The 22,783-nt window shown below is 41.1% G+C and overlaps 1 protein-coding gene across 2 annotated transcripts in view; it reads left to right on the top strand.

The window, feature by feature from the left end:
• Window positions 1-22,783, top strand: part of LOC115202863 (leucine zipper protein 2-like) — a 173,398-nt gene that overhangs the window by 134,250 nt on the left and 16,365 nt on the right. For both annotated transcript variants that reach the window (XM_029766955.1, XM_029766953.1), the window contains exons 8-10: window positions 8,102-8,176; window positions 12,268-12,435; window positions 16,108-16,215. In XM_029766955.1, coding sequence (XP_029622815.1) covers window positions 8,102-8,176; window positions 12,268-12,435; window positions 16,108-16,215 — 351 coding nt within the window. The remainder of the gene's footprint in view (window positions 1-8,101; window positions 8,177-12,267; window positions 12,436-16,107; window positions 16,216-22,783) is intronic.

The raw sequence follows: 22,783 nt of genomic DNA, 5'->3' as shown, positions 1-22,783 counted from the left end.
CATCTTGCTGACCCTGCATCTTGGTGGTTGGGGTATTTGTTTTATTTTGTCATTATAGAAAGAAGCTGTTACTGTGTTCCAACACATACAGTGCCTTCTGAAAGTATTCATACCCCTTGACTTATTCCACATTTTGTTGTATTACAGCCTGAATTCAACATTGATTAAATATATTATTTTTCCCCCCATCTACACACATTACCCCATAATGACACAGTCTAAACATGTTTTTGGACATTATCTCATTTACATAAGTATTCACTTCCCCTTGCTGTGACACTCCAAATTGATGCATCCAATTTCCCTTGATCATCCTTGAGATGTTACCACAACTTGATTGGAGTCCACCTGTGGCCAATTCAATTTTTTGGACATGATTTAGAAAGAAACACACCTGTCTATATAAGGTCCCACAGTTGTCAGAGCAGAAACTATACCACGAAGTCCAAGGAACTGTCCGTAGATCTCTGAGACGAGGCATATATCTGGGGAAGGGTATAAAACAATGTCTAGTGTTGAAAGTTTCCAAGACCACAGTGGTCTCCATCATTGGGAAATGGAATAAATATGGAAGTACCCAGACTCTGCCTAGAGCTGGCCGTCCAACCAAACTGAGCAATGAGATGACCAAGAACCCAATGACCACTCTGACAGACTTCCTTGGCTGAGATGGGAGAACCTGCCACAGGGACAACAGTCTCTACAGCACTTCACCAATCTGGGCTTTATGGGAGAGTGGCCAGACATAAGCCACTCCTGAGAAAAAGGCACATGACAGCACGCCTGGAGTTTGCAAAAAGGCACGTGAAAGACTCTGAGAGCATAAGGCAAAAGATTCTATGGTCTGATGAGACAAACATTGAGGTCTTTGGTCTAAATGCAAAGCGCTATGTCTGGAGAAAACCAGGCACAGCTCATCACCTGTCTAACACCATCCCTACCGTGAAGCATGTTGGTGGCTAGGGCTGTTGGGGTCACCGTATTACTGCCACACCAGCAGTCATGAGTCATGACCGCAGTAAAATTCCACGTGACCGTTGACAACGGTAATCTCCTCTTATGCACCGTTGGTAGTACCCAACTCACTAACAACCATCATGTCGCTAATGGCCTGGTACTCAGGGCTCTATTGTCCCTCTAACCACTCTGACATCAATGCAAATGCTATAGAAAATCACATCAGACACTTATCATCAAAACTGTATGTGCTTTTAAAACTCACTTCACTTTGATTGATGAATTTGAAGAAAGAAGTTCAATAACAGGTTGAAACTGAGTGAAAAACATGGTCGTTTGGGATGTTGTTTCAAAGCCTAACACATCGAAATGGACAGCGCTTTCTAAGGGGAGGATTTATTCAAAACCCTCATGCATATTAGCGCTTATGCATAGCATCGGCCTATATATGAGTCCAAGCCCGACGATGGTGCTTTTAAACAATACATAGCCTACTTATATTATGCATGGCAGAAAAACATTTAAAAACAACTGATTTAAGATGTCTTTGGTACGGAATTGGTCTAGCCTTTACTCCAAAATGAAACAAATTCTAGTAATGACCTTTGAGTGTAGACTGTATTATTAGGCATACTTATGGACTCGTTACCTTATGCTATGCTTCAAACGTTCCATCCATGAGTCTGGGAGAGAACGTATAGGTCTAGGCAATGCTGTTGGTTCATTGATTGTGCAGCTTCTACGTCTTACAGAGTTAGCCTACAATTATAGTGAGTTTGTATTTGATTTTGAATAGCCTAGTAATAGTGATTTTTTGTATATTTTCATAGTTAATAGGCTGACATGACCTTTAGCTGCAGAATATCTCTCCACCGTGCATTTCCATCTTTTCCCCTCCCTCCTTCATTCCTTTCCAGAGAGAGGGGCTGTCAACAGTTAAATAAAATATGTTTAGTTGTGAAAACATGTTACTATTGATGTTCCCAAACAGATTTAACTTGGTTTCCCAAATGAAGCACTGGATAGCTGCAGGAACAGGGTTGGAGAGCCCATGGCATATGAATGGCTGCATGCTCCTCAAACAGCGGTTGATGTGTGGAGTGAAATACCCTGAGTAGCCTACCCGCATGAATGAAAAAAGAACTGGCTGGAAAGTGGGCTCCGTTCGCTATTCGGGTGCATATGGATGACATGTCTTTTTCCCCCCCTGCTCCTGTTCCTGACAATTTGATAATAGGCCACTCTAAATCAAAACTAATTTGACATCTTAGTAAAGACAAGATTACATTGAGAATAGTCTGATGGGTGAAAAATATGATCACTTGATGAGAGAACAGCGTGTGCAGTCTGAGGCAAGGAACAGAGCGCAAGCTTTTTTTTTTGTGACTTTCTCAAATCATCAAAAGCCTATAGTCGCATCACGCAGCCCCATATTTGTTTGGATTTGTACAACATTCTAAGGCTTGTATCATTCACAATTAACGTGGTCAAATAACTCTAAATCTAGCATATAGGACCGGTTTCAAATGATCACTTTTATGCTCCAACATAGCCACTTCACATGCACACGCGCGCCAGGATGGGAAAAATATCCTTTCTATTTTATGCACTTAAGTTCAATTATATTCTTCATACTATAAAATCATCTAATATACAATAATGGCATGGGATTTATAAGAATATCTTGTCTGCTAAATGAACAAGCCTCCAGCCCATGGCATGACGCATAGCCAAATAACATACAGTAGGCCAACTCATATTCTGTGCTTCTGAAATACATTTTCTTCATACAGTATCATAATGTTTCTTTAGACCTGCCTAAAGTAAATAATGGATTTATTATTATTATTATACTTTTTTTAAATGACAATGTTGCAAAGGCACGCATCACTGGCTTGTGTATCCTGAAGATGCCAGGTTTTTTTCCTGCCTGGATATCTCTGGATATACTGTAACTTATTTTAATGCCTGTGATGGCTAGATAAATGTGCGTGCTCTTCCAATCCTGGCAGGGAAGCCATGACCTTAAAGCTCTCTATAATACATTAAGTGGTGGCATGTAGAAGACTTTCTCTTTTGTGACTTCTTTTATAGACACAATTCAATATATATGGGTCACTTTGCCCATATAATCTTCAGAGCACTCTCGAATGATGACAGTTATTGTAATGGTTCTACTCTCCACCGTATGTACCCCACACCCTTATTGTATATTCCCCACGGAAACAAACTGGGAGCCTTCGGTGGCAGTTCTTCAGTGGTCAATTCTTCCAAAGAGGCAAATTCAACACTCAATAGTCTTTAACGCATCTCCCTGCACTCATGTTACTCTCCAATAAAATAACATATATTGACATTTTCAAATTGCGCCTGTATAGCCGGCTTAGAAAGGAACAAAGCCTTCATTGCATACAGTAAACAGCTGAGATGTTTACAGCATGAAAATAACCCCACTTGTTATTGACTAGAAATGTTTGATAATTTTTTCTGTTCAATTACCTCGAAAAGGACCGCTTTGAATCGTTTGTAAGACACTTCAGTATCCAGCATCTTCTTCAGAGTAATTTAGTGTAGTGTGACTACCTCTGCCTTTTCAATCGTCATTTGATATGAGGAAATTATATACTAGCCTTTATGCCTGTGATACTTTGGAACAATCTTTTAACTTTGGAACAATATTCATAAGCTAGGAATGTTAAGAATGGTCCATGGGGATCTAAAGAATAATCCTGTCATATTGTTTATTATTTTCAAATCAAATCACATTTTATTTGTCACATGTGCCGAATACAACAGGTGTAGACCTTACAGTGAAATGCTTACTTACAAGCCCTTAACCACAATGCAGTTCTAAGAAAAGTAAGTAAAAAATAGATAAGTAAAAAATATAAAATAAAAGTAACAAATAATTAAAGAGCAGCAGTAAAATAACAATAGCGAGGCTATATACAGGGGGTACCAGTACAGAGTCAATGTGCAGGAGCACCGGTTAGTCAAGGTAATTGAGGTAATATGTACATGTAGGTACAGTAGAGTTAAAGTGACTGTGCATAGGTAATAAACAGAGTTAAACAGAGAGTAGCAGCAGCGTAAAAGAGGGGTCTGAGTAGCCCTTTGATTAGCTGTTCAGGAGTCTTATGGCTTTGGGGGTAGAAGCTGTTAAGAAGCCTTTTGGACCTAGACTTGGCGCTCTGGTGCCGTGTGGTAGAAGAGAGAACTGTCTGTGACTAGGGTGGCTGGAGTCTTTGACAATTTTTAGGGCCTTCCTCTGACACCGCCTGGTATAGAGGTCCTGGATGGCGGGAAGCTTGGCCCCAGTGATGACTGGGCCATATGCACTACCCTCTGTAGTGCCTTGCTGTTGGAGGCCGAGCAGTTGCCATACCAGGCAGTGATGCAACCAGTCAGTATGCTCTCGATGGTACAGCTGTAGAACCTTTTGAGGATCTAGACTTTGTCATGCCCTCTTCATGACTGTCTTGGTGTGCTTGGACCATGATAGTTTGTTGGTGATGTGGACACCAAGGAACTTGAAGCTCTCAACCTGCTCCACTACAGCCCCGTCGATGAGAATGGGGGCGTGCTCGCTCCTCCTTTTCCTGTAGTCCACAATCATCTCCTTTGTCTTGATCACGTTGAGGGAGAGGTTGTTACCTTGGCACCACACGGCCAGGTCTCTGACCTCTTCCCTATAGGTTGTCTCATCGTTGTTGGTGATCAGGCCTACCACTGTTGTGTCATCGGCAAACTTGATGATGGTGTTGGAGTTGTGTCTGGGAATGCAAACATGAGTGAACAGGGAGGACAGGAGGAGACTGAGCAAACACCCCTGAGGGGCCGCTGTGTTGAGGATCAGAGTGGCGAATGTGTTGTTACCTACCCTTACCACCTGGGGGCGGCCGTCAGGAAGTCCAGGATCCAGTTGCAGAGGGAGGTGTTTAGTCCCAGGTTCCTTAACATAGCGATGAGCTTTGAGGGTACTATGGTGTTGAAAGTTGAACTGTAATCAATGAATAGTATTCTCACATAGGTGTTCCTTTTGTCCAGGTGGGAAAAGGCAGTGTTGAGTGCAATAGAGATTGCATCATCTGTGGATCTGTTGGGGCAGTATGCAAATTGGAGATGGTCTAGGGTTTCTGGGATAATGGTGTTGGTGTGAGCCATGACCAGCCTTTCAAACCCCTTCATGGCTACAGACGTGAGTGCTACGGGTCGGTAGTCATTTAGGCAGGTTACCTTAGTGTTCTTGGGCACAGGGATTATGGTGTTCTGCTTGATTCCTTAGTTTCAGTGTAAAGGGTTCGTTCTGAATCACAGTTCTGCCCCTCACTGTGCTCTGCAAGAAATCCACTGCAATAACAAAACAAAACTTCTGCAATGCCTCATTTAAAAAGCTGACTTGTTGCATTGCTTCATCTCAGTGATGCCTTCAATGGCACAACAGTTAATGTTCTTGCTCGCTCACTGAAACCTGGAGACAACTTGACAACAGTACAGCCACATAGAGATTTTGTTTACTCCAAAAATGTATTAGTCAATAGTTTTTCTGTTGACGGATGATGGACAACAGAGATGCTTGCCTGTCAAAAAAACTGCCAAGATGTCCGCCTTTGTACGTTTGCAACTTGTACTGAAAAGTTTGAGATGAGTTGAGCTTTTGACGGACAAAAACGGATAATGATGAATGCGTATGTGTATGTTATATGTATTTTTGTGGCCTCAGCCTTAGTGTACTTGCTCTGTTTTCTTACCATGTGAAGACAAATAAAAAATAGGCCTACTTCTTCTTTTTGATCAGATCAATTGGGTGATCTCAGCAGCACTCTAAATTTGAGTATTTCACTTTTACACAATGTTACTGATGCGACACCCAACATGTAAATATACTACAAAGGAGGGTGTAAACCAACCTTGTCACAAAATCAACACAACACAGGTGCATTCACACAGGTGCAGTTCAAAGCGCCTTTACAATGCCAATGACAGTTGAAACATGAAATCAGGTGTAAGCATTTCTGTATAATCTAAGAGCAGGAAAATACAGGATACATTCAGACACTAGACAACTCAGAAAGGTCACACAGTCTTAAAAAAAGTGCTATCTGGAACCTTAAAGGGTTATTTGGCTGTCCCCAAAAGGAGAGCCCTTTGAAAACCCCTTTTTGGTTCCAGGTAGAACCCTTTTGGGTTCCATGTAGAACCTTTTCCACAGAAAGTTATTTTTTCTAAGATTCTAGAGAAGAGGAGGGGAAGATAAGAAACAACATTTTCCACAACAGTATGGTGGACATATTAAAAACTTCTTAGGGATTGGTGTCCCGTCAATGGGACAGTTGTAAATCATGCAGCGCCTTGTGTCACGATCGCAGATTTTAGAGAAACAACAAATGTCGGTACATATAAGTGAATTATATCGGCAGAAAGCTTAAATTCTTGTTAATATAAATGCACTGTCCAATTTACAGTAGCTATTACAGCGAAAAAAAATGTCATGCTATTGTTTGAGGAGAGCGATGACGCAACCGGTCAGGATGCTCTCGATGGTGCAGCTGTAGAACCTTTTGAGGATCTGGGGACCCATGCCAAATCTTTTCAGTCTCCTGAGGGAAGGGGAAGATACATAACGTTATGCATCCAAGACGAACTGAAATATTATCAGAAGCACGTTGGATTGTTTTCACAGCCTTCATTTCCTTCAAACCAAAAGCAGTTAAACTGATGTCCTTTTGCGCGGGAATATTCATTCCCGTGTTAAGATTTTCTCCCCGGTCCCTAAACATCTAGCGAGGCCAAGTTGAGTAATAAGTAGCCACCAAAATGTCTGAAATTATAAGCAGAAACATAACTACGTAGGCTTTAAAAAAAAATCTTTACACCGTCCCTGGACATATTAGGACATTTTCGATTAGAGTCTGATGTAGCATGTATGTGCTAATGTACACCATGCAACACTCCACATAATAGCCATAGGTCTTACGTGAACTGACACCCTCACATATAGTCTCCTACACATATTCATGGTCGAACATTTAGACCTGAGGTTTTTCCATGCCAGAAGACGTTGACCTTGTCATTTGTGAACGTACACCTGTACAGTATATAATTTGGAGAGCCCTGTAAAAGGTGCGCTATAAACTTTCACAATGTGTAGTTCATCACCAGGGCTGTTTTACACACCCTCTGTAAATCCCCTCCTATTAAGCATGTCCTCCCTCCCTGGTGAGTTCCTCAATATTGTAATGAGTCCTTCTAGAATCAATTCACATAATGAATCCGATGAAATTTGTTCATAGGGCGAATAAAAAGCCTTTTTTGAAATGTCCAATTTATGGGTTGAATTTTAATTGAGTTGAGATCGAGTTGACCTCAACCCTGCTCTTGAGCATGCTTGATGGTTTTACCGGTGCCATTTTTTTCATTGACAAGATCAAACCGTTGGTGAAGAGCCATCATGTTTTAGTCGAGATGGTCTTTATTAAATCTAGGTGGATCCCTTTATTCCCCCTTATCCTCCTATAGTATGTAACCCTGAAGTTTGATCCGTGAAATGTACTGGTCTACACATTGAGACGCTTTTGAGGGGAAGGTGTCTAGCAGTTTGTAGCTTGGCTTACAGTTACCACATCGTTTTTTTATTTATTTATCGTAAGTCGCGGATATGTATTTATTTTGTTAAAAGCAGAAGGGTATTCGTAATCCTAAAAGCCAGACTGTAGGCTACATTTTCATTATGTTGTAATACTGGAACTTGCAATTGCAGAAATATTCTGCCTTTTTCATAGATTGTAAAAAGGTCGTTTGGTGATATATCAGTCGATTAAAGTAAAACTCATTATCCCAATTCACCTTATTGCTCAAACAGTTTGGTATGTAATGTAATTGAGCCATTTCCAATCAAATCTTCTTGATTCTGTCATGTTTTTATTGTAGGCTTTTGGGGTAATAGCTTTGAGAGGAACACAATCACTTGGATTTCAGCCAAAAGTGATGAACCCATGCAGAGCAAGTCTTAGTAAGCGCCTTCGACTGAAGTGGCCGCATAACCTGTGTTTAGTAGTCAAGACACGGTAGGTTAGGAAATTGCTGTGTTTGCAAGAGTACAAGAGTTCAACTGTTTCAGCTCAAGTATCTTGTCTCTCCGCAGGGACAGCAGCTAATGGATCTGGAGCACAAGTTAACCCTTGCCAAAGAAGAGCTGGAAAAGGCCGCACTGGACAAGGTGGATGTCATTAAAATGTTACTTCATTGTAATCCATCACTTTTCAGTCTTTCGCTTTGATATTTGGTCACTTCTTGTTTGTATTGTGTTTCTCCTCTTCATTTCTTCTCGGGGATAATGTTCTCGGTCTAACCTATTGAAATGCTTTGCACTGCCAAACTACACTGCTCAAAAAAATAACGGGAACACTAAAATAACACATCCTAGATCTGAATGAATGAAATAATCTTATTAAATACTTTTTTCTTTACATAGTTGAATGTGCTGACAACAAAATCACACAAAAATAATCAATGGACATCCAATTTATCAACCCATGGAGGTCTGGATTTGGAGTCACACTCAAAATTAAAGTGGAAAACCACACTACAGGCTGATCCAACTTTGATGTAATGTCCTTAAAACAAGTCAAAATGAGGCTCAGTAGTGTGTGTGGCCTCCACGTGCCTGTATGACCTCCCTACAACGCCTGGGCATGCTCCTGATGAGGTGGCGGATGGTCTCCTGAGGGATCTCCTCCCAGACCTGGACTAAAGCATCCGCCAACTCCTGGACAGTCTGTGGTGCAACGTGGCGTTGGTGGATGGAGCGAGACATGATGTCCCAGATGTGCTCAATTGGATTCAAGTCTGGGGAACGGGCGGGCCAGTCCATAGCATCAATGCCTTCCTCTTGCAGGAACTGCTGACACACTCCAGCCACATGAGGTCTAGCATTGTCTTGCATTAGGAGGAACACAGGGCCAACCACACCAGCATATGGTCTCACAAGGGGTCTGAGGATCTCATCTCGGTACCTAATGGCAGTCAGGCTACCTCTGGCGAGTACATGGAGGGCTGTGCGGCCCCCCAAAGAAATGCCACCCCACACCATGACTGAACGTTCTCCACGGCGTCTCCAGACTCTGTCACGTCTGTCACATGTGCTCAGTGTGAACCTGCTTTCATCTGTGTAGAGCACAGGGCGTCAGTGGCAAATTTGCCAATCTTGGTGTTCTCTGGCAAATGCCAAACGTCCTGCACGGTGTTGGGCTGTAAGCACAACCCCCACCTGTGGACGTCGGGCCCTCATACCACCCTCATGGAGTCTGTTTCTGACCGTTTGAGCAGACACATGCACATTTGTGGCCTGCTGGAGGTCATTTTGCAGGGCTCTGGCAGTGCTCCTTCTGCTCCTCCTTGCACAAAGGCGGAGGTAGCGGTCCTGCTGCTGGGTTGTTGCCCTCCTACGGCCTCCTCCACGTCTCCTGATGTACTGGCCTGTCTCCTGGTAGCGCCTCCATGCTCTGGACACTACGCTGACAGACACAGCAAACCTTCTTGCCACAGCTCGCATTGATGTGCCATCCTGGATGAGCTGCACTACCTGAGCCACTTGTGTGGGTTGTAGACTCCGTCTCATGCTACCACTAGAGTGAAAGCACCGCCAGCATTCAAAAGTGACCAAAACATCAGCCAGGAAGCATAGGAACTGAGAAGTGGTCTGTGGTCACCACCTGCAGGACCACTCCTTTATTGGGGGTGTCTTGCTAATTGCCTATAATTTCCACCTGTTGTCTATTCCATTTGCACAACAGCATGTGAAATGTATTGTCAATCAGTGTTGCTTCCTAAGTGGACAGTTTGATTTCACAGAAGTGTGATTGACTTGGAGTTACACTGTGTTGTTTAAGTGTTCCCTTTATTTTTTTGAGCAGTGTATTTTAAGTGTACCTTTTTACTCCTAAGTTACTAAATGAATAAATGGATGGCATTTACGCTTGTGCCCTACAGTTTGTGGCTCTATTTATATTTATGGATGCTTCGGAGAAGGAGTTTCATTGTGCTATTCTACAGTTGGTGTAGGGATGAATGCATAATTGTGGAATGGCTGGTGAAAAGGCTCCTAAACAGCGTCTACCCCCAAGTCATAAGACTGCTGAACAGTTAATCAAATGGCCAGACAATTTATATTGTTCCCCTTTATTATTTATTTTTACCTCTTTATTTTATTGCACTGACGTCTCTTGCACTGGCTCTATGCACACTCACTAGACTCTACTCACACATACTACACTGACACTCCAACACACACTACATATGCTAACACACACATGCATATTGAAGCCACACACTTTCACAGTCTTCACACACACCTCTGTTTATTATATATCCTGTTTGCCTACAGTTTAAGTCGGAAGTTTACATACACTTAAGGTTGGAGTCATTAAAACTTGTTTTTCAACCACTCCACAAATTTCTTGTTAGCAAACTATAGTTTTGGCAAGTTGGTTAGGACATCTACTTTGTGCATGACACAAGTAATTTTTCCAACAATTGTTTACAGACAGATTATTTCACTGTATCACAATTCCAGTGGGTCAGAGGTTTACATACACAAAGTTGACTGTGCCTTTAAACAGCTTGGAAAATTCCAGAAAATTATGTCATGGCTTTAGAAGCTTCTGATATTGACATCCTTTGAGTCATTTGGAGGTGTACCTGTAGATATATTTCAAAGCCTACCTTCAAACTTAGTACATCTTTGCTTGATATCATGGTAAAATCAAAAGAAATCAGCCAAGACCTCAGAAAACAATTGTAGACCTCCACGAGTCTGGTTCATCCTTGGGAGGAATTTCCAAACGCCTGAAGGTACCACGTTCATCTGTACAAACAATAGTACGCAAGTATAAACACCATGGGACCACACAGCTGTTATATCGCTCAGGAAGGAGACGCATTTGGTCTCCTAGAGATGAACGTACTTTGTGCGAAAAATGCTAATCAATCCCAGAACAACAGCAAAGGACCTTGTGAAGATGCTGGAGGAAACGGGTACAAAAGTATCTATATCCACAGTAAAACGAGTCCTATATCGACATAACCTGAAATGCCGCTCAGCAAGGAAGAAGCCACTGCTCAAAACTGCCATAAAAAAGCCCGACTACGATTTGCGACTGCACATGGAGACAAAGACCGTACTTTTTGGAGATATGTCCTCTGGTCTGATGAAACAAAAATAGAACTCTTTGGCCATAATGACCATTGTTATGTTTGGAGGAAAAAGGGGGATGCTTTCAAGCCGAAGAACACCATCCCAACCGTGAAGCATCATGTTGTGGGGGTGCTTTGCTGCAGGAGGGACTGGTGCACTTCACAAAATAGATGGCATCATGAGGTAGGAAGAATATGTGGATATATTGAAGCAACATCTCAAGACATCAGTCAGGAAGTTAAAGCTTGGTCGCAAATGGGTCTTCCAAATGGACAATGACCCCAAGCATACTTCCAAAGTTGTGGCAAAATGGCTTAAGGACAACAAAGTCAAGGTATTGGAGTGGCCATCACAAAGCAAGGAGGCCTACAAACCTGACTCAGTTACACCAGCTCTGTCAGGAGGAATGGGCCAAAATACACCCAACTTACTGTGGGAAGCTTCTGGAAGGCTACCTGAAACGTTTGACTCAAGTTAAACAATTTAAAGGCAAAGCTGCCAAATACCAATTGAGTGTATGTACACTTCTGACCCACTGGGAATGTGATGAAAGAAATAAAAGCTGAAATAAATCATTCTCTCTACTATTATTCTGACATGTTTCATTCTTAAAATAAAGTGGTGATCCTAACTGACCTAAGACAGGGAATTTTTACTCGAATTAAATGTCAGGAATTGTGAAAAACTGAGTTTAAATGGATTTGGCTAAGGTGTATGTAAACTTCCGACTTCAACTGTACATGTACATACTGTATTACCTCAACTACCTCGTATCCTTGTACATTGACTCGGTACTGATACTCCTTGTATATAGCCTCATTATTGTTATTTTATTGTGTTACTATTTCTGTTTTTATTTAGCAAATATTTTTCTTTTTAACTGCATTTTTGGGAATTGGCTCATAAGTTAGCATTTCACGGTAAAGTCTACACCTGTTGTATTCGGCGCATATGATCAATACATTTTGATCAGTGGGTGGATATACAATAATTGGTGTGTAATTGAGGGAATTCTCAGATTAATGTAGAAAGGGAAGCCCCAGTGATTGTTATTTACTGTTACATGGATGGATGGTCAAAGACTCATATCTGTTTGCTTCTGTTGCTTGGAACAGGAGTCTCAGTTGAAGGCACTGAAGGACACAGTGCACATCTGCTTCTCTGCTGTTCTGCACAACCAGCCCACCAGCAGCCACAGGTTCCCCGCCACCCCCACCCACTTGTTCAGATACTCCTCACTCGTCAACAGCTCCAGAGTCACCTTTCAGCAGCCACACGCCAAGGTAATGCACATTCTGACCCTATGCAACTCCCGCCAGTTGAGAGGAACAGCAATAGGCATAAAAATTGCAGCAGATTTTCAGGGTGACGACCACAGAGCATAGTACCCGATTTCTCAATTGAATACACCCATTGTCACTGTAGAGGAGTTGTTCCGAACGTAATTACTACTAAAGACAATAGTCAGGCAAATAGGATTGCAGAAGTTGTTCAAAATAATAACATGTCCAAATACAGCAGGCTTTTGTGTAATTTATGTTACTCTTCACACTCTATTGCCAGGAAAATAAGACCCAATTATTTGAAATGTAAGGGTGTGCTATCGGCACTTGTTTTCAATAAACATTATAATTAAACGTGACACACTCTTTGTTGAATGTCTTTCAATGTCGTCTTCATAGAGCACTTAACAAAATGACTTGAATCCCCTGAGCGCAAACCAAGGGTGATAGTGGTAAGGGGAAAGGTTATCTATTGAAAACAGGATTATGACTAACCTGGGGAACCTCTATATGCACGTTTTCAGTCAAAACGGTCACTATGATAGAGTGCACAGTGAAACACCTACAGGCCACAGTAACTCGAAGTTGGATATGTTGTGAGTGATTTATAGAGAAGATCAGTAAGGATTTATTTTGAGGGGCGCTATTAGCAACTAGCTTACAGGATTGACAGCTGATTTGTTATAATGACACCTGGCTGTCACTCTGATTAGTTGGGTAGGTACTGTCACAAGGTATAGGCCTCAACATCCTCCACCCACCCAAAAATAGATGATAAAAAAAAAGAAGTGAATTGTAATGGAGCAGGTTTCTAGATGATGAGTAGCTTATCATTAGTAGCTTTCCACGGTAAATAGAAAGTGATTTACCTCATAAAGAGTATAAATAAAGGTTTGTGTCTTACTCACTCTGCCCAAGGATATGTAGCTAAGTTTGTCAGCAGCGTTGCAAAGAGGATGAACCCTTTGAGGGCATTGATATTTTTTTTAAAGATTTATGGCTTCCCTCTCAGTGACTACTTTTTCACATGAAAACGAAATTGAGCTCAATTCTTCCATCACATTAATCTGTTCTGAACTAAAGGGAAAAGGGGGTACCTAGTCAACTGAAATATGTCTTCCGCATTTAACCCAAACCCTCTGAATCAGAGAGGTGCGGGGGACTGCCATAATTGACATCCACGTCTTCTACATCTCATTCACTTCGTTTATATGCTGTGCAAAGTCATGTCGGACCTAATCACAGGTCATATCAGTCAACTACTGCAGTCATATCAAAATCAGAGTATTCGAAGTCAATCACAGCTCTGTTGCGGTTTCATTTTGGCCCTGATCCTAGTGAGCAATCCTGTTTCAAAGAGGCTTTAATCCCTGATGCAGTCGGAAGTCATTCTGCCTCTCTGTGTGTTGGGTGTCAAGCTAAGAGCCTTGACGTTAGCTATGTGCCACCCAGAGGACTTTACAGCTCTTTCAGAGAACGCTCCAATACCCGTCCACACGGAAGCACCACATAAAGCAAAAAATGTAATGGACACTTTATCTCCAAAGATATAAACTATAGTCAATGTTCACAATGGCAAAAGATGACTCTATTACAGCCGATGTGAGTGAAATGTTCTGGGCCTCGTCTCATGTTCCAAGCCAAATTAAGGGGGTGGGTGGGGGGGGGGTGAAGGAGGATAGTGTGTCTGACAAAGGGAAAGACAACTGAGGGAAAACATACGTACAGGTGCTAGGGATTTAGCATACAGATAGCTCCACTCCATCCTGAGCAGTCGCTACGGCCATCCGCTGCTGTATCCACAGATACTGTCTGCGGGGTGAATCAAAGATGGTTCTCCTCACTGTAAAGATAACTAGTCCTCCCCATCTGTTGTCGCTGTCTGTTCAATGTAAAGGGGCCCACATCTAATAGAAATCACTGTCAAAGATGGCCAAAAATGGGGACCACTGACAAACGTTAACACCACCCCACATTTCGCTTGTTGATTTGCCATGCAGTGTTTCCTCCTTTTGCGGGAGGACAACTCGAATGGGCTCAATATGTTAAGGCAAGCTGGGCCTCTTACAAATGGAACCAAATGTATTCCATCAGCCCTTTCATGGCCCAGTTTCCATTGCATATTTGGTTATCTATTAGGTATTTAATAGAAATGAATAGCTACTAAACACATTCTGTTGGACATGCTGATATGAGTTAGTATGCCAGACTAGCCTGACAAGGGCCATTATTGTTTGTGATTAAAAGGTACAATTATTTTGCACAGAAAGCCATATAATATTACATCATTGAAATGAGAATGGTTTGAAGGGCTACCATTATTTCCTCTACAGCTTTACAAAATATAACGCTTATATAAGCACTCTTATGCTAAAACCCTCTTTCTGTCTTTGGATTCCAAAGTGGATAAGTGCTGGAATATTTGTGTGTACCAGCTACCCTCTCAGCATCGTGTTTGGTGTTTGAGTTTCTAAACGTAATGGGCCTTAAGCTCCACTAGACAACAATTACTAGATAAGACTCCGGTCTTTGGCTGCAGACACAATCCCCTGTTGGTGAAAGATTCATTAGTGAGAGGTTACCGGGATCGGCAAGATCAGGGTGGAAGTGTCTTCATATTTAACAGGCCGAGGGAGGAAGCCAAGTCATGTGGTGGTGGTGATAGCATGCAATTTTCATCCAAGTAATGGGAGATGTGTGGAATGTGGATTCTGTGGAATGCTTGGGGCGTAATTTACTGCCTAAAGAAACAGCTGGATATTTATTTGCTGGTTTCCTCTCTGAACTTCCCTTTTGACTTGTTGATGGTTTCTCCAGCTGAAATCAGTTGCGGGGGTAAACAGTGAGTTTGTTTTTGACATTTTTTTTTTTACAGTGTAGAGAAGTATTGCTATGATCAGAACGCATTGGATCTCTTAAAATATGCAACATTCATTTGAATGAGTTTAAATTTCTCTTTTAACGAAGTCGATGAGATGGACAGGAATAATTCATGCGGATTGAAAGGGAAGTGTGCAACACATGCCATGAGTGAAGTATTGCGAAAACTATTTTAAATGTTTTGGTTGAGTTGGGTAAGATCTCTGCAGTTTGCATATTTCTGTCTATTTTAAATGTTATATATTTTTTTGTTAATATTTCTGATAAGATCTATGTGCTGTGAGAGCTGTTGAGAGAACAGAAAATGAACTCTCCAGGCCAGCCATCCATGCAAGAATTTCTAAAGACATGACATCTCTTGTGTCTCTTGAGTAGCAGGACCGTTGGGAGCAGAAAACCATTTCGGCAGGCACTCATACCCCATCGCTGTTCCATTGAATTGTCCTGGCCCTGACGGATTCTGTCAAAAAGAACTGAAATAATTCATGATACGTACGTTGAAATAGGTCACTTCAAGAGGCAAATTCAAAATAACTTTTTATTTAATAAAAAAATCTGTATTTTTCTCTATGGAAAGTAGCTGTGGTATAAGCAAAATAAAATGCTCAGGGCTGTCCAGTTCAATGAAAAACAAACCGCTTTAAATGTACCTCAGTACCAAATCTCTTGTCATGGTCTATTTCAACAGAGATGCACTGTGTGTCATGACTTATACCAATCTTATCCATACCTGTCATGTTCTACCTTCCATATTTAAAATTAATTTTTCTCTCCTGCACTTCTTTCTCGCAGGATATCCCGAAAGTTCAGAGAATCATCACAGCCAGTAAATCACCTGCGAACATTGGGGTAATGAGGAGAGAAAGTAGTCCCGGAGTCAAGGACTGCCAGATGGAAAAGGTGAACATTTGGACTAATTAATCTGTAATAGCCTATTTGTGACCCTCAGGCCCCAATCCAGCAGGTTCGTCTGTTCATTAAATTCCTTTTAATCCTTCAGTCATTACGGATCACTGGCAACTTTTACCCCAAAACATCTTTCCGTTGCACAGTGTTACACCGGCACTGTGGCTTATTTTAGATCACAGGATCTGGGTCAATCCACAACTAGTCTGTGAGGCTTGGGCCAGGCTTTCAATGTCACTGGAGAAATTGGAGAAAAATAATTTGTTGTAAATGTTTGTATTTTCAAGAAATCAGAAATACACAGCCGGTCTTCGCTGAAGACACAAACAAACAAACTCAAGCCACTTTTATTAGACGAATGCGATCTCACGGTCTGCGTTGTATGTATGGTTATGACCCGTGGACGAGGAAGCCAAATACGACTGCCCAACTCTATTGGATTGGGCGGCAGGGAAGGGACAGTTCCAGGGAGGAAGGTTCTTCTTGACATGTGGTTATCAATAACCATGACAGAAATGAGGGGGGGGATGCTGGGGAGAGACAGTGCACGGTCCAGAAGGATCCTTTCCAGAGAGAAAATTACCTTCTATGGAGAAACTTGTCCCATAATGAACCCGTGACAAAAACAATGTTCGCTCCTGTCGTGTTATTGATGATATCATTTTGGCGGGGCCGTAAAAGTGGAAATCCTGCAGCAAAGAGACCTGTCCCCCACAGACACCGTCAAGTTCTACTTTTCTTCCACTGTGTGATTGGATGAGATGGAGAGAGGGAAGAGAGATTAGAAACGAGTTATGACAGTTTATAACAACTGTTATAATGCGCTATAAGTGTACATCAAGGCATGATAAATGCATTTATAAGGCATCGTGTATGTGTGTGTGCCGCGTGCCTCATAGAAAGTGTTACCATGTGTTCTCTTACAATGTGCACATTTAGGAATTGTTTTACTGCAATCCTTAAATCTCCTCTTTATAGGCAGCTTCACCAACCACCCTTAGCACTTTTAATATTCCTGTATCATACAAAATTAATGAGCTTGGGGATTGCAAAATGGTGTTCTGAAACAACCGCGTACTCTTTTTAGGATCCTTCTAACCAGTCAAAGTTCAAGTTTAAGAACATGCATCCCAACATAGTTTTACAGCAAAAGAAGCCTATCGCAATAAACATTTTAGCACGTCATGTTTATCCAAACAGACAATTAATTCACCAAGTTCTGTGATGTTTTCAGTGAAGCGACGAGTGTTTCCCAATATTTCTGCAGAGTGCTCAAATCAAATCAAATGTATTTATAAAGCCCTTCTTACATCAGCTGATATCTCAAAGTGCTGTACAGAAACCCAGCCTAAAACCCCAAACAGCAAGCAATGCAGGTGTAGAAGCACGGTGGCTAGGAAAGACTCCCTAGAAAGGCCAGAACCAAGGAAGAAACCTAGAGAGGAACCAGGCTATGAGGGATGGCCAGTCCTCTTCTGGCTGTGCCGGGTGGAGATTATAACAGAACATGGCCAAGATGTTGAAATGTTCATAGAGAACCAGCAGGGTCAAATAATAATAATCACAGTGGATGTCGAGGGTGCAACAGGTCCTCAGGAGTAAATATCAGTTGGCTTTTCATAGCCGATCATTCAGAGTATCTCTACCGCTCCTGCTGTCTCTAGAGAGTTGAAAACAGCAGGTCTGGGACAGGTAGCACGTCCGGTGAACAGGTCAGGGTTGCATAGCCGCAGGCAGAACAGTTGAAACTGGAGCAGCAGCACGGCCAGGTGGACTGGGGGCAAGGAGTCATCAGGCCAGGTAGTCCTGAGGCATGGTCCTAGGGCTCAGGTCCTCCGAGAGAGAGAAAGAAAGAAAGAAAGAAGAGAGAGAGAGAATTAGAGAGAGCATACTTAAATATACACAGGACACCGGATAAGACAGGAGAAATACTCCAGATATAACAGACTGACCCTAGCCCCCTGACACATAAACTACTGTAGCATAAATACTGGAGGAAGTTATTAAAAATAAAAAGTTGAAATATGACATTTACATAAGTATTCAGACCATTATTCAGTACTTTGTTGAAGCACCTTTGGCAGCGATTACAACCTAGAGTCTTCTTGGGTAGTACTCTACACTCTAACCTAAAGGCCTGATTGGTGCAGAGATGGTTGTCCTTCTGGAAGATTCTACCATCTCCGAAGAGGAACTCTGGAGCCCCCCAGAGTGACCATCTGGTTCCTTCGACCTCATGGCTTGTTTTTTTCTCTGACATGCACTGTCAACTATGTGACCTTATATAGACAGGTGTGTGCCTTTCCATATCATGTTCAATCAATTGAATTTACCACAGGTGGACTCCAATCAAGTTGTAGAAACAGCTCAAAGATGATCAATGGAAACAGGATGTACCTGAGCTCAATTTTGAGTCTCATAGCAAAGGGTTTGAATACTTATGCAAATAAGATTTTTCTGTTTTTTATTTTTAATACATTTGCAAAAACGTCAAAAAAACTGTTTTCACTTTGTCACTATAGTGACAGTATAGTGTGTAGATTGAGGGAAGAAAAATATGTATTTAATCAATTTTCGAATAAGGCTGTAATGTAACAAAATGTAGAGAAAGAAAATAGGTCTGAATACTTTCTGAATACACTGTATGTAGAAAAAATTGAAATTGTGTTTTTTACATTGGATAAAAGTAGAGACAGAGCTAGAAAATGGTATATCATACACTACGGTTCAGGAAAAATGGGAAAGTAATTCTGCTTTGAAAGTTAATAAACTTGTAACCCTACTTTTGAGAAAATGGCCCTTGAATGTTTTTTTGGTATACTATATGTCTATCGACATGCCTGGTGGTCCAAAATAGCATAACTGGTATATTCTAACATCAACAAACCCATCCATTTAAACATTCTTTTAGAATATGTCAATCTAGCAAACCAGGCAACTAAAAGCAACTTTCTAAACATTGTTTTGGTTCGTTTGTAGCTTGCTAGCTAGCTATCTAATGTAAAGTTAGCTGGCTAGCCAGTTCAAATAATGACGATATCATAGCTTACAACGTCTTAACTTTAGCACATTTTTATTCATTATTACAGGAAAATAAACTCACAACAAGATAATTATTTACAAGTTAATGGTGAACTAATTACAGAAAATAGCTTACGGTTCTAAGTGTGACGAAATATAAGCAGGGCATTTTAATGGAGAATTTTTGAACTTGGACACTGTCTCGTTGGCCTAACTATATATCCTAATTTGACTTTGGTGCAGGTCATGTTGTTCTTCGCATTACTGTCTCTGGTAAACACACACTATATAAAATAAAATCAATGTTTATTTGTCACATGCACAGGATACAGAAGGTGTAAACGGTACTGTGAAATTACTTGCATAGTGGAGTCTTTAGTTATTTTATTTTATTTTGTAAAAAAAATTGTTCTATTTTTTATTTTATATATATTTTTTATTTAACCTTTATTTAACTAGGCAAGACAGTTAAGAACATTCTTATTCTTATTTACAATGACGGCCTACACTGGGCCAATTGTGTGCCACCCTATGGGACACCCAATCAGGGCCGGTTGTGATACAGCCTGGATTCGAACCAGGGTGTCTGTAGTGATGCCTCTAGCACTGAGATGCAGTGCACAACTCATGGCTAATAAAAAGGAAAGATTAAGATGGGCAAAAGAACACAGAACACAGACACATAGGGTGGCACACAATTGGCCCAGTGTCGTCCGGGTTTGACCGGTGTAGGCCGTCATTGTAAATAAGAATATGTTCTTAACTGACTTGCCTAGTTAAATAAAGGTTAAATGAAAAAAATATATAAAATAAAAAATGCATTTTCTTTTTTTACAAAATGCATAAATACCTTTTGCAGCAATTATAGCTTCAAGTCTCTTGGAGTATGTCTCTATAAGCTTGGCACATCTAGCCACTGGGATTTTTGCCCATTCTTCAAGGTAAAATTGCTCCAGCTCCTTCAAGTTGGTTGGGTTCTGCTTATGTACAGCAATCTTTAAGTCATACCACAGATTTTCAATTGGATTGAAGTCTGGGCTTTGACTAGGCCATTCCAAGACATTTACATGTTTCCCCTTAAACCACTCGAGTGTTGCTTTAGCAGTTTGCTTAGCGTCATTATCCTGCTGGAAGGTGAACCTCCGTCCCAGTCTCAAATCTCTGGAGGACTGAAACAGGTTTCCCTCAAGTATTTCCCAGTATTTAGCGTCATCCATCATTCCTTAAATTCTGACCAGTTTCCCAGTCCCTGCCGATGAAAAACATCCCCACAGCATGATGCTATCACCACAATGCTTCACTGTGGGGATAGTGTTCTCGGGGTGATGGGAGGTGTTGGGTTTGCACCAGACATCGTTTTCCTTGATGGCCATAAAGCTCAATTTTAGTCTCATCTGACCAGAGTACCTTCTTCCATATGTTTGTTCCATATGTTTGGGGAGTCTCCCACATGCCTTTTGGCGAACACTAAACGTGTTTGCTTATTTTTTTCTTGAAGCAATGGCTTTTTTAAAGTGGTCCTAAAGTGGTCCTTAAAGTAGTCCTATGGGCAGATACTCCAATCTCCGCTGTGGAGCTTTGCAGCTCCTTTAGGTTTATCTTTGGTCTCTTTGTTGCCTCTCTGATTAATGCCTTCCTTGCCTGGTCTGTGAGTTTTGGTAGGCGGCCCTCTCTTGGCAGGTTTGTTGTGGTGCCATATTCTTTAAAAAATTTAACAATGGATTTCTTGGGGATCGAGGGTAACCTAATCCCACTGACGGGATTGCTAGCATGGCGGGAAATTCAAAACATCAAAAATCTAATAATTTAAATTTCTCAAACAATCAACTATTTTACACCATTTAAAAGATAAACATCTCCTTAATCGAACCACATTGTCCGATTTTCAGAGGCTTTACGGCGAAAGCATAAAGTTAGATTATGTTAGGAGAGTACATAGCCAAAAAAGTACACACATCCATTTTCAATTCAAGGACAGGCGTCACCAAAAGCAGAAAACCAGCTAAAATGATGCACTAACCTTTGACAATCTTCACCAGATGACACTCCTAGGATATTATGTTAGACAATACATGCATTTTTGTTCTATCAAGTTCATATTTATATCCAAAAACAGCATTTTACATCGGCGCGTTTCGTTGAGAAAATGTGTCTCCCCCAAAACTGCCAGTGAATTTACAAAAAATACTCATTATAAAACGTGGTTAAAGTATTAAACTGTTATTCAAAGAATAACGGTTGCCGCATTGACAGATTTCAAAATAACTTTCCTGGGAAAGCATACTTTGCAATAATCTGAGTACTCTGGTCAGAAAAATACACTAGGCTATACAGATAGCCGCCATGTTGGAATCATCTAAAACCATAAATAACATCAGCAATATTCCCTTACTTTTAATAATCTTCATCAGAAGGCACTTCCAGGCATCTCAGGTCCACAACAAATGTTGTTTTTTTCGATGAAGTTCATAATTTATGTCCAAATAACTCCATGCTGTTCCGTGTTGTTAGCGCGTTCGGTAGGCTACTCGAAATGTAGGGCGCGGGAGGGAAAAATCACAACGAAAAGTTTAAAAAAAAATCTATTTACGTTCGTTCAAACATGTCAAACGTTGTTTAGCATCAATCTTTTGGTCCATTTTTAACGTGAAACATCAGTAATATTTCAACCCGACCTCTCCTGTGTCTTGAAACACGTTTTGAAAAAGGTCTCGCCTCACATGAACGCGCATGTGCGCACAATAATGAAGTGACGACATCCCAGGGACGTCAACTTCCCTTCCTTCTCATTTGGTCTCTGTTCATCATAGACGCTTCAAACAACTTTACAAAGATCGTTGACATCTAGTGGAAGCCATAGGAAGTGTAAAATGAATCCTTTGTCACTGTGTGTTTTATTGCCAATGACTTGAAAATAGTACAGCCACAAAATGTTCATTTCCTGCTTGTATTTTTTCTCAGGTTTTTGCCTGCCATATGAGTTCTGTTATACTTAGAGACACCATTCAATCAGTTTTAGAAACTTCAGAGTGTTTTCTATCCAAATCTACTCTATAATATGCATATTCTATTTTCTGGGCCGGAGTAGTAACCTGTTTAAAATTGGGTACGTTTTTCATCCGGCCGTGAAAATACTGCCCCCTAGCCCCTAGAGGTGCTCCGTGGGATGTTAAAAGTTTCTGATATTTTTTTATAATCCAGGCATGATCTATACTTCTTCACAACTTTGTCCCTGACCTGTTTGGAGAGCTCCTTGGTTTTCATTGTGCCACTTGCTTGGTGGTGCCCCTTGCTTAATGGTGTTGCAGACTCTGTGGCCTTTCAGAACAGGTGTGTATATATACTGAGATCTTGTGACAGATCATGTGACACTTAAATAAAGTCCACCTGTGTGCAATCTAACTAATTATGTGATTTCTGAAGGTAATTAGTTGCACCAGATCTTATTTAGGGGCTTCATAGGAAAAGGGGGTGAATGCACGTACCACCTTTCCATTTTTTTTTTTTTATATAATTTTTTGGAACAAGTTATTTTTTTCAT

Source organism: Salmo trutta, chromosome 12 (assembly GCF_901001165.1).
Source record: "Salmo trutta chromosome 12, fSalTru1.1, whole genome shotgun sequence".
Classification (NCBI taxonomy): Eukaryota; Metazoa; Chordata; class Actinopteri; order Salmoniformes; family Salmonidae; genus Salmo; species Salmo trutta.
The sequence above is the reverse complement of the archived record's forward strand: the minus strand, read 5'-3'. Positions and strand labels throughout refer to the sequence as shown.